This window comes from Muntiacus reevesi, chromosome 6 (genome assembly GCF_963930625.1).
Source record: "Muntiacus reevesi chromosome 6, mMunRee1.1, whole genome shotgun sequence".
NCBI classification, from domain to species: Eukaryota; Metazoa; Chordata; class Mammalia; order Artiodactyla; family Cervidae; genus Muntiacus; species Muntiacus reevesi.
This window is the reverse complement of record NC_089254.1, coordinates 78,165,368-78,178,881: the sequence shown is the minus strand read 5'-3', so window position 1 is coordinate 78,178,881 and position 13,514 is coordinate 78,165,368. Positions and strand designations below refer to the sequence as shown.

The following is a 13,514-nucleotide window of genomic DNA, read 5'->3' as shown; positions in this document are numbered from 1 at the left end:
GAAAAATTGGGCAGGTACAACCGTTATTTGCATCTGCAGTCACATCTTCCCTGATTCTGATTACAGCATGCACCTTCTTGTGTTTGCAATAACAGTGACAGATACAGGATCTTACAAAATAAATAAATAAACAAGGCATTGTATTCTGAAAACAATATGCCCTACTAAGTGCGCTATCACTTGTTAAATGACATGAAACCATATACAGGACACCTAGAGCTCTTCTGTACAAAGTGACAGAGTCCTAGGAATTAATCCTAAATGAATTTGAATGCTAGAAATAAAGCTTTTTTTTTTTTTAAGCAGACAGAAGCACAATCAACAGGATTTTAGGGTATAATATTTGAAACGTTTTAAGTGGCCTAAATTAAAAAAAAAAATTTTTTTAATTTTTTAAAATTTTTTTAAATTAAAAAAAAAAACAATTTCTTTTTCCAATATTATCAAGTTATATATATACAGTTTTAAGTTAGAAGCCTCAGAGAACTTCAAGTTCTTCTGTCTATGGGTCAGAATTTTAATTATTGGTATAATTTGGTATGTTGCAAAAATATGGTTATTAACAATAGTAAAGATATAAAGTTTCCCAGTGCAACATGGTGATATAAAGTATCACTAAGTCTGTTTCAATCTCCCCTTTGCCCCTCCTTCAAAACATGGAGGGAAAACTATGGGCTACAGTGGTGACCACTCAGGGCCGGGAACAGAACAAGGCGGAGTCTTTGGCTGGCGACCTGGAGAAGTGCCACTCTGGCACCAGACTCTCCCTCATAGCTAGAAGGTGAGCTCTCGCTAAGTTGGTGCCTTGGTCTTTGTCACTAGGAGACATGAAATGGGGCTGGATAAAAGAAGAGCAGAGAAAAACCAGAGTGCCATCATTAGAAATAAAAGACACATCTCATTAACTCAGAGAATCAAAGAGGGAAAGTTTTTTGTGAAACTGAAAGCTGCAACACTCTAAATTCAACCATGTGTTTGGTGGATTTAAAGCACTCAGTTTTGGGTTCAACAGTGAAGGAAAAAAGTCAAAATAGAAGATGTCTGAGGAGTTTGAGGTTTTTGAACACAAGCTACCCATTCTCCTTGCTTGGTGCTTGCAATAAATTTTTCTCTGCTCCAGAAAATGAAATTATAAATAAAAATAAGATGTATGAAATGATCAAAGTACATCCTCAAACAATATGTACAAGAGTCACACAATGGGAAATTATTCAGCAGCACAAAATAATGAAATCATGCAATTTGCAGCAACATGGAATGACCTAGAGATGATCAGACTAAGTGAAGTAAGTCAGAGAAAGACAAATATATGATATCACTTATATGTGGAATCTAAAAAAAATGATACAAGTGAATTTATTTATAAAACAGAAACAGAATCACAGACTTAGAATACAAACTTATGGTTATCAAAGGAGAAAGGCAGAGGAGGGATAAATTAGGAGTTTGTGACTAACATATACACACAACTTCACATAAATCGATGACCAACAAGATCCTACTATATAGCACAGTCAAATATATTCAATATCTTGTAATAATCTATAATGGAAAAGAATATTAAGAAGTGTATATATATATACACACACACATATATGTGTATATACATATAACTGAATCACTTTACTGTATAGCTGAACCTAACAACATTGTAGTCAAATATATTTCAATAAATTATTTAAGAAGTAAAATAAAATATTAGTCCCACCCTCTAAAAAAGAGTCAACATCTACTCTGGTATTTCATAATACATTTCCTCTCTCTAGAGGGGCTTCCCTGATAGCTCATTTTGTAAAGAATCTTCCTGCAATGCAGGAGACCCCAGTCTGATCCCTGGGTTGGGAAGATCCCCTGGAGAAGGGAATCCAGTATTCTGGCCTGGAGAATTCCGTGGACTGTATAGTCCATGGGGGTCACAAAGAGTCAGACACAACTGAGCGACTTTCGTTTCACTTCACTTTAGGGAACAGACAATCCCCCTTGTTTTCCCCTGCTAAGATCCAGATACCAATTTGGCCTTTGCACACAGAAGGTATGAATGTGTTTTGTAGCCACATGAAGTGTGAAAGCCTGTGACCCTCTCTCCATAAAGGGCACATCACTGAACATGTTTAAGGACGCCCTTTACCATGAGGAGTACAAACAACCCACACCAGCTGAAATGACTTGACAACCAAAAAGGAAGCCCAGCAGGGTACTATGGGAAAGAAGTGACGACTCAATTCTCTGGGGACACTGATGAACTAGTCTTATAGGTGTAGAGACAGGTAAGTGTTGCATTGTGTGTGTGCTTAGTCATGTCCAGCACTTTGTGACCCTTGGGACTATAGCCTTCCAGGCTACTCTGTCCACTGGATTTCCCAGGCAAGAATACTGGAGTTAGTTCCCAATTACTGCTCTTGGGAATCTTCCCAACCCAGGTATCAAACCCACGTCTCCTGCATCTCCTACATTGCAGGCGGATCCTTTTCCCACTGAGTCACAAAAAGTAATGCAAAAACCTTCATCCATCCTCTAGCACTCTGAGTCCAAGCAGGGAAGAATCGTTCTCTTGTGATGTGGTCTCCACATGTGGTCACTGCTGACCATATGTGGCAGGAATATTTATCTTGAATGTCCATGTTTAATCCTAACCCTAAGCAAACTAATACTAAGAAATGCACCCCTCAAATTCACACCGAAAGTGAGTCACTAGTTAGAACTCTATCCTTCAGATGGCAAAAGGCTTCTGAAGTCTCTTTTTAATTCTTCGAGTCAGATGGAAGTTATAAACAGTCACATAGACAAGCTCTTAATGTCTTAAGAGGAAGAAAGACACATGATGGTATTGCAGAACAAAAACCGTTGTGGTGCAAAATGAAACTGTGACTTAAGTTTGTATATTATCTATGGTGTATATCTATTATCTATGGTTTGTATATTATCTAATAGAACAGCATGTATATTATCTATGGTGAAACAGATCACCAGCCCAGGTTGGATGGATGAGACAAGTGCTCGGGCCTGGTGCACTGGGAGGACCCAGAGGAATCGGGTGGAGAGGGAGGGGGGAGGGGGGATCGGGATGGGGAATACGTGTAACTCTATGGCTGATTCATATCAATGTATGACAAAACCCACTGAAATGTTGTGAAGTAATTAGCCTCCAACTAATAAAAAAACAAATAAATAAATAAAATAAAATTCTATAAAATCTTACTCTCTGAGGCAAAAACACACAATGTTGCAGTAAATATGTCTATTATCAGCCCAGAATAACTACTAATTGCTGTGTGGATAAGTAGCGGTGTGGGTAATTTGGAAAGAAATTATTTTGACAAAAAGCTGTTTCTACAACCCTCCATAGGAAATACTCTGACAGATAGACAGGTGAAAAAAACACAAGTCTTGCTCTTAAAAGACAAAAAGATTGGCATAGATTTAGAATTTCCTCTGGTGGCAGAGCAAAAGAGGAAAAAACACAGCTAAAACCCAAGTTTCCTTCAGAGTCATTTGGCAACATTAAAGCAGAATAGATGCTAAGTGGCATTTAATAATATCTAATAACCAATATTTTCTTGGGCTTTCCAGCTGGCTCACATGGTGAAGAATCCACCTGCAAGGCAAGAGACCTGGGTTCAATTCCTGGTCCAGATGATCCCCTGCAGAAGGGAGTATTTTCTTAAAAGATTAGTGGTTTTCAAAACTGTAAGACAAGTATCAAAATTCATACATAGAAGAATGATCATCTTACTACTGGATGGGAACCATTTCCCTCTCACCAAAAATTTGGAGCATCCTAGACCTCAGTTTTCCAAAGCATTCATTAATAATAGATTATAGTACACGCCACATGTTGAAGGAATAATACATGAAATGAGCCATAAAAAGCTTATGTCTGTACCTGGCACACGTGTGTTCAATAAATGTGAACTCTAATTATTATTAAACTATTAGCCTAGACTTCTAAAAAGTCTCCAGTTTCATTTCCTCTAGTTTGTATTTTATACCATTACACTAATTATTTCTAAAATGCTAATCTGATCATGTGACTCATTCCCTCACCTAAAAGAATGTTAAGGACTCCCTTCTCCATGACAGAATAAAACCCAAGATTTCTTCTACCTGGAAAGTCTTTCCAACATCAACCTCTTCCCCTGGCATATCTGATCACCTGATGACCATGGATGCCCCCTTCTTGGGTTCATTCAGGGTAAGTTCTGCAGAAGGACCATTCCTGACCTGGTCTCCTGCCCCTCAGCTAAGGTGGGAGGACTCTCCTTTGCTGGATAGCACAGAGCACGCTTCTCTTAAACGACACATTACCGTGCGTATCTGGCCTTTTGTTTATTAGCTTTCTCTATCACAAGCCCCAGGAGAGCAAACACTGTGTCTTACTCATCTCTGCATCTCTGTCCTCTAGAACAGCGTCAGGCCCATAACTGAGACTCAATGCAATGTTTGCTACTAAAATCAATGAGAGCATAAGATCTCCTACAAAGTCCAAGCTATCAGCAGAAATAACAAAGCCCCACAGGAGTGAATGCCACCCAGAGATTAGGGATAATAAAGAGTAGAGCTCATTGAATCCAATTTCATAGAATGCCCATAGCAGAGATGTGGGGGGGACTTCTGAGAGCAACTGGAGCGCTTTATAGCTGAGGAACATCTGGCACATTTTACAAATGAGGCATTCGACAGGCTTGGATTATCCCATAGTTGCCTCTCAAAACGGACCCAGGACTCATCACTCTACTGGGTGAGATCTCATTCTCTGTAATGCTGCCTGTATTAAACTGCTCCATTAGTTAGCCAGAGTTCTTCTTGTGAAAACCAGAAAAATGGGCCATGAAAGCACTTTGAAAAAGCAAATTATAATCTACTTATGGCACAACCCTTATCTTTAAGTGTGTTCCCAAAACTCAAAATATGCTCCAAGGAATGCTGATTCTTTCTAAGACTTTGAGAAGAAAAAAAGCATTCTACAATTAAATCAGTGGAAAATGCTGCCTGCGCCATAGGCCTATGGGAGATTAGATTAAGGGTTAAGGGTTCTGATAAACTCTGTAGTAAACTGTTTAAAAACTCATTCCAACCAGCCTCAGCCAGAGTCATTTAAACAGAGCTCTCTCTCAGAGAATATCGTTAGTCACTCAATCAGCAAAATGTGTGGGGAAAAGCTACTGGACAGTCCTTCCTCCTACATACGAGGACGCCACCGTTAGAAGTGGGATGCGGGGCACAGGCTGATGGAAGGGTCTCTCCGATGCTGCACCCAGTGTCTCCCTGGAGACAAGTCTCCTCACAGTGGATTCTCCCTCCAGACCGCATTAAGGAAAAGAAATAAGCCAGTCTTTTTAAATAGCATTCTCCGTACTAGGGCAATAAAATAGACCAAAATACATAGTCTTGGAAGAAAGATCCAATTCGCTCATTCATGTAACAAAAGTATCCACTTTTAAAAATCAGAACAGCATCGAAACATGCATATTATCTAGGGTTAAGCAGATCACCAGCCCAGGCTGGATGCATGAGACAAGTGCTCGGGCCTGGTGCACTGGGAAGACCCAGAGGGATCGGGTGGAGAGGGAGGTGGGAGGGGGGATCGGGATGGGGAATACATGCAAATCCATGACTGATTCATGTCAATGTATGACAAAAAACCACTACAATATTGTAAAGTAATTAGCCTCCAACTAATAAAAATAAATGAAAAAATAAATTAATTAATTAAATAAATAAAAATCAGCTAACAAAGAAAAAATCCTATACTCAAAACTGTATGACTTCTTGTGTTCAAATCTTGAATCAGCAATGAAAGAATTACCTAGAGTGCCTTCTATTTTCTGACCAAACTGTTATAAATATTTGAGGTTAACTTTTTTAGAGCAGTTAATTATGACCTCTGTGAATTGCGGAGGTTAAATTCTCTGAGTCTTACTTCTTTACAAATGCAAGATAAGGCTAATGTTATTTAGCCTGTGATGGGTGGTGACAAAGAAGTAACATGCCTAAAACACTTAGTACACAGCCTACCACATAGTAAAGTGAAGTAGCTCAGTCGTGTCCGACTCTTTGCGACCCCATGAACTGTAGTCTACCACGCTCCTCCGTCCATGAGATTTTCCAAGCAAGAGTACTGGAGTGGGTTGTCATTTCCTTCTCCAGAGGATCTTCCTGACCCAGAGATCGAACTTGGGTCTCTCATTAAAAAGCAACAGAGGTAAGTTGTCATTACTCCATTGTACAGATGAACTCAAATTATGAAACAATGCAATAGTGATGGCTATGTAATTCAAAGACAGTACAAGGGAAAAGCAAGGTCTCAGGAAACTCAGAGACCAGAGGGTGCATTGCACCCCTGCTGTTTAGTAAGCCCATGACCCTGGACAAGCTATTTGACCCTTCTATGCCTGGCTTTTTAACAATAAAATGAAGACAAAATAAGTACCAGCCTCATAGAGTTGTCAGGTGAATTGAAACTATATGACTGGTTTATAAAATAATAAAAGCTTAAATACATCTTAGTTTAAAAATTACTTTCACTAATTTTGATTTTTATGACTAATTTTTATTATTAAGAGTTTCATTATGTAGCCATAACTTTGTAATCAATTTCATACATCCATACATTGAAACTGTTAAGAATAAATTCTTGGAAATGAAACTAGTGTAACAAAAGGCATGCCCCCTCCACACACACAAAATCAAAAATCACATATAAAAGCCTTTGCCAAATCCCTCTTCAGGAAAGCAGTCTTACCAGAAGTGTATAAAAGGAGTCCATTTCCCACAGTTCTGCCAATGCTAGGCATTACAGCTTTGTTTGGAGTCCTTTTTTTTTTAACTTTTTTTGTCTTTGAACACTTAGAAGTAAAATAACATCTTCTCCCTTTGATATCATTTTATATTCTTTGAATACTCAGGACAAGCACTTTTTACATTTATTACCCATCTGCAGATCTTCTTGATTAATTTTCTCTCCATATGTTCTACTCAGTTTTTCTTTTGATCCACTAATCTTCATTTAGCTTACTGACTGAGCTCTTTATATCCTGGCTCACTTTGATTAAAATATGCTGTCAAAATAATTTTTTAAACATTGTGTACATTAATGAGGTCAAATCTCTCAAACTTGCCCTTTCCAATTTCTGCCTTCTGGGGGATCCTTGTAAAGACCTTGTCACTGGAGACTGGAGATTAAGTTTACTGTATTTTATTCTGGGACTTGAGCGCATCTCTTTGTCTACATATTTAAATCTTCACTATATTTGGAAATGAGAAGGAGAGAATAAAGAGTGATGTTCGGAATCTCACTTTCTTTCTGAGTGTTTGGCCAGTTTACCCAAGACTCATTGTCAGATGATCCATTCTCTCCCCACTAATCTCAAAATCTGCCTTATCACGCACCGTGGGTGCACTTGAATCTGACCCAGTGCCAGCAACTGGATATCTCCAGAGGCAGAAATAGAGTACCCAACCTGATTCCTGTCTCCACTCTCCACCACTAGCCTTATTTCCTTGCCTTGAATATCAAGAGACTGGAAACAACAGCAGAGCCTCTTTCCCCCTAGAGTGGCAGGGCTGCAGGTGCAGCCGGTCCCCACAAGTCACAGGCAATTCAGGGCCATGTTTCATGTTAACGCTGCTGTCATCCCTTGCCCGCTCCTGCTAGAGGGCTTATGTGCAAGTCTAAGAGTGTCCAACTCTTGGGACATACTCTCCCTTGGGATGAAACCAGCTGCAGCTTTTCTTAAACAAGGTCTGCAGCTCACTCTATTTAACAACTCTTCCTAGAAAGCTCTGGCACATGGGAGGCACTTATTCCTAGTTTCCAGCATAAGGAAACTTATTTTCCTTATATACCTGATTATCATTTCAATGGGAACTGGGGAGTAGGTAGAATGGAACACCTGTGCTCCAGTACCCATCCTGCCAGAAAGCCAAATGGCTTTCTAATTAACACTCGATCCTGTCACTCTTGAATTCCAAGAACAACCTGTGCTTGGTAACATGCAGTAAACAACCCATACACATTACCTTTGATAGCTGCTAAGTATCCTCGGAGTTCTCGCTGAAGTCTGGTCCCCTCGGCCTGAAAACACAAACACAGAGATCTTCAACATCTTGTTTACATTTTGCATGCAAACATGTACAAAGCCATAAGCTTTTTACCAGAAGCTCATTCTTGAAAGAAAATAAATATGTGAATTCAGACTAAACAAGATATCCATTACTCTAGATACTTACAGAGATTTTATTCAGCTTAAGAGGGAAAGGAGAAGGCAAATAAGACTTTGCTAAGAATAGAAACTGTGACCCACCATACAGCCTTCTATACATTCAAGAGCTAGTGGGTCTCTCAATTTTGACACATAGGTTACAAGGGAGGAAACTTACCACCACTGTTCACTGTTTAATATGGTAGCTACTAGCCCAAGGTCGTCACCTGTTTACAATGTAGCTAGCCCGAATGCAGATGTACTGTAAGTATAAAATACTTACCGGGTTACAGAGATTTAGTGCCAAAAACATACACACACACACACATATATACATATATTTTGGAGATAATGCATTAAACTATATTATTAAGATTCATTGTAACTCTTTTCAGTTTTTCTTAAACTGAAGTATCATGCATGCTCAGTTGCTCAGTCATGTCTGACTCTTTGCAACCCATGGACTGTATAGCCCGCCAGCCTTCTCTGTCTGAGGAATTTTCCAGGCAAGAATACAGAAGTGGGTTGCCACGCCCTTCTCCAGAGGATCTTCTCGACCCAGGGATCAAACACGAGTTGGTTTATAATACTGTGTTAGTTTCAAGTGTACAGCATCTTTTTACTTTTTAAAAGTAAAATTTTTACTAGAAAATTTTAAATTATGAATGTGGTGTACATTATATTCCTGCTGGACATCACCAAAATAGAGAAATTGTTAAATTGTACATTTTGGCCTATGGATACTTGTTTTGGTTTGGAATGCATTTAGAAACTCAAAGACTCTGAGACTAGGATTAGATTTTGGTCTGAGGTTACCCAGGAAATGTTAATGGTAGTGTAGAGAAGTGAGGCAGAGAGGGAAAGAGAGGTAACTCAAGGTGCACTAACAAGCAAGTTCCCACAGTGGGCAGTCCTGCCTTAATTCAACTGGGGAACTCTAGAAGACAGACTCAAACACCCTACAGACATCCTCACCAAGGGGCAAGTGAGTTGGGGCATTTAATATCATCTCCTGTTGGACATTGGCTAATGGCTGCTTCTTAAAATGAAAGTGAAAGTCGCTCAGTCATGTCCATCTCTTGTGACCCCATGGAATAGTCCATGGAATTCTCCAGGCCAGAAAACTGGAGTGGGTAGCCTATCCTTTCTCCAGAGGATCTTGCCAGCCCAGAAGTCAAACCGGGGTCTCCTGCATTGCAGGCAGATTCTTTACCAGATGAGCTAGCAAGGACCCCGAAGCCTGATTCTGGGGAACATGAATTCCCCATTACATCCACACAGGGGCAGACAGGTCTCCAGGAACCATAGTAAGACCTCAGTCAAAGAGTTCTGCTGTTGGCAACTGCAAGTCATCTAGTGGGTTCAGAAAAGGTAGGTACTAAAGGCATATAGTTGGCCACCAACAGTGTTTTCTATGACACTGCAAGGAAACACATCAAAAAAATGTATTTTAACTGCACAGTCATTGAACAGAAGTACACAGAACTAGCAGATAGAATGACTCCACCTTGAAAATTAATATGATCACAACTATTGTATAACTCTAACTCGATAGTTAATAATACACCCACTAATATAGTAACTATAATGGTCATATTCATTTCAACAAGCATTTGTTAGAATTTACCAAAAAGGAATCCCTTAGAAGAAATGAAGTAGCTCTTATAGTGAGCAAAACAGTCTGAAATGCAGTACTTGGATGCAATCTCAAAAATGACAGAATGATCTCTGTTCATTTCCAAGGCAAACCATTCAGTATCACAGTAATCCAAGTCTGTGCCTCAACCACTAATGCCAAAGAAGCTGAAGCTGAATGATTCTATGAAGACCTACAAGACCCTCTAGGAGAAGGCAATGGCAACCCACTCCAGTACTCTCGCCTGCAAAATCCCATGGACGGAGGAGCCTGGTAGGCTGCAGTCCATGGGATCGCTAAGAGTCAGACAGGACTGAGCGACTTCTCTTCCACCTTTCCTTTCAGGCATTGGAGAAGGAAATGGCAACCCACTCCAGTGTTCTTGCCTGAAGAATCCCAGGGACGGGGGAGCCTGGTGGGCTGCCGTCTATGGGGTCGCACAGAGTTGGACATGACTGAAGTGACTTAGCAGCAGCAGCAGCACAAGGCCTTCTAGAACTAACACCCAAAGAAGATGTCCTTTTCATCATAGAGGACTGGAATGAGAAAGTAGGAAGTCAAGAGATACCTGGAGTAACAGGCAAGTTTGGCCTTGGAGTACAAAATGAAGCAGGGCAAAGGCTAACAGAGTTTTGCCAAGAGAACGGACTGGTCATACTAAACACCCTCTTCCAACAACACAAGAGACAACTCTACACATGGATATCACCACATGGTCAATAATGAAATCAGATTGATTATATTCTTTGCAGCTGAAGAAGGAGAAGCCCTATATAGTCAGCAAAAACAAGATCGGGAGCTGACTATGGCTCAGATCATGAACTCCTTATTGCAAAATTCAGACTTAAATTGAAGAAAGTAAGAAAAAACACAAGACCATTAAGGTATGACCTAAAACAAATCCCTTGTGATTATACAGTGGAAGTGACAAATAGATTCAAGGGATTAGATCTGATATACACAGTGCCTGATGACTATGGATGGAGGCTCATGACATTGTACAGGAAGTAGTGATCAAGACCATCCCCAAGAGAAAGAAATGCAAAAAGGCAAAACGGTTGTCTGAGGAGGCCTTACAAATAGCTGAGAGAAGAGAGAAGCTAAAGGCAAAGGAGAAAAGGAAAGATGTACCTATCTGAATGCAGAGTTCCAAAGAATAGCAAGGAGAAATAAGAAAGCTTTCCTCAGTGATCAAGGCAAAGAAACAGAGGAAAACAATAGAATGGGAAAGACTAGAGATCTCTTCAAGAAAATTAGAGATACCAAGAGAACATTTCATGCAAAGATGACCACAATAAAGGACAGAAACAGTATGGACCTAAAAGAAGCAGAAGATATTAAGATAGAGGTGGCAAGAATACACAGACGAACTAAACAAAAAGATCTTCATGACCCAGATAACCACAATGGTATGATCACTCACCTAGAGCCAGACATCTTGGAATGTGAAGTCAAGTGGGCCTTAGGAAGCAACACTACGAACAAAGCTAGTGGAGGTGATGGAATTCCAGTTGAGTTATTTCAAATCCTAAAAGATGATACTGTGAAAGTGCTGCACTCAATAAGCCAGTAAATTTGGAAAACTCAGCAGTGGCCGCAGGACTGGAAAAGGTCAGTTTCATTCCAATTCCAAAGAAAGGCAATGCCAAAGAATGCTCAAACTACTGCACAATTGCACTCATCTCACATGCTAGCAAAGTAATGCTCAAAATTCTCCAAGCGAGGCTTCAACAGTACGTAAACCAAGAACTTCCAAATGTTCAAGTTGGATTTAGAAAAGGCAGAGGAACCAGAGATCAAATTACCAACATCCGTTGGATCATAAAAAAAGCAAGAGAGCTCCAGATAAATATCTGCTTTATTGACTAATCCAAAGCCTTTGACTGTGTGGATCACAACAAACTATTGAAAATTCTTCAAGAGATGAGAATACCAGTCTGGTATACCTGACCTGACTCCTGAGAAATCTGTATGCAGGTGAAGAAGCAACAGTTAGAATTGGACATGGAACAACAAACTGGTTCCAAATCAGGAAAGGAGTATGTCAAGGCTGCATATTGTCACCCTGCTTATTTAACTTATATGCAGAGTACATCATGTGAAATGCTAGGCTGGATGAAGCACAAGCTGGAATCAAGATTGCTGGGAGAAATAACCTCAGATATGCAGATGACATCACCCTTATCGTAGAAAGCGAGGAGGAACTAAAGAGTGTCGTGATAAAAGTGAAACAAAAGTGAAAAATCTTGCTTGAAACTCAACATTCAAAAACTAAGATCATGGAATCTTGTCCCATCACTTCATGGCAAATAGATGGGGAAACATTGGAAACAGTAAGAGACTTTATTTTCTTGGGCTCTGCAGATGGTAACTGCAGCCATGAAATTAAAAGACGCTTGTTCCTTGGGAGAAAAGCTATGACTAACCTAGACAGCATATCAAAAAGTAGAGACATTACTTTGCCAACAAAGGTCCGTCTAGTCAAAGCTATGGTTTTTCCAGTAGTCATGTATGGATGTGAGAGTTGGACCATAAAGAAACTGAGCACCAAAGAATTGATGCATTTGAACTGTGGTGCTGGAGAAGACTCTTGAGAGTTCCTTGGATGGCAAGGAGATCACACCAGTCAATCCTAAAGGAAATCAGTCCTGAATATTCATCAGAAGGACTGATGCTAAAGCTGAGGCTCCAATACTTTGGCCACCTGATCCGAAGAACCAACTGTTTAGAAAAGACCCTGATGCTGGGAAAGACTAAAGGAAGGAGGAGGAGAAGGGGATGACAGAGAATGAGATGGTTGGGTGGCATCACCATCTCTATGGATATGAGTTTGAACAAGCTCCAGGAGTTGGTGATGGACAGGGAAGCCTGGAGTGCTTCAATCCATGGGGTTGCAGAGTCAGACAGGACTGAACAACTGAACTGAACTGAACTAAAAAAGAAAGAGGATGAAGGTGGAAAAAACTACTTCCTTCAGTAAATTACAATCTTGTAGAGGAACTAAAATATCTATAGGAAAAATTGCATCTCAAAGCAGATTGTATTAACTCTGAATAGTCATCCAGAGTGTTTGGGAGTATTAAGGAAAGATAAAATGCCCAGTGCATTTAAAACCAGATAGTGATTAATACAAATAAACTCCGAAAAAAAAGTGTTTAAGACCATGCTGGGCTCCAAAATAAATTCTGGAAGAGAATATTTTCCTAGATGTTATAATGCAGGTATAGTGACATTATTTCTCTAAAGTCTATGTAAAACTCTAGTGAGGTTTTCTTTACCTGCCTTAAGCTCAAGCTATTTTTATAACTCTGTAAATCCAGGTATTACTAGATGAAAGCTTAATGTTAAGTCATTTGTTAGCACATATAAACTTCAACAGGAATGGTGGTATTCAGAATGGCATCATAGAAATCATCAGAGTTCTAAACAACTGACTCCCTTTCTTGTGGCTCAGTATGGCTGGATATGGAACTCTAGGTTTCCTTTGTCTTTCTGAGTCATTCAGAAATACAGTGTGAAAGCAAACTGCCACACGCTAGATGGTTGGATGGCATCACCCACTCAATGGACATGAGTTTGAGCAAGCTCCGGGAGTTGGTGAAGGACAGGAAAGCCTGGCGTGCTGCAGTCCATGGGGTCACAAAGAGTTGGACATGATGAAGAAACTGAACAACAAT

At 39.9% G+C, this 13,514-nt stretch overlaps 1 protein-coding gene across 1 annotated transcript in view; it reads right to left on the bottom strand.

The window, feature by feature from the left end:
• AMPH (amphiphysin) overlaps nt 1-13,514 on the bottom strand; it is a 210,967-nt gene that overhangs the window by 83,336 nt on the left and 114,117 nt on the right. The window contains exon 3 of the mRNA XM_065939340.1: nt 8,020-8,074. Within this exon, the coding sequence (XP_065795412.1) occupies nt 8,020-8,074 (55 nt within the window). The remainder of the gene's footprint in view (nt 1-8,019; nt 8,075-13,514) is intronic.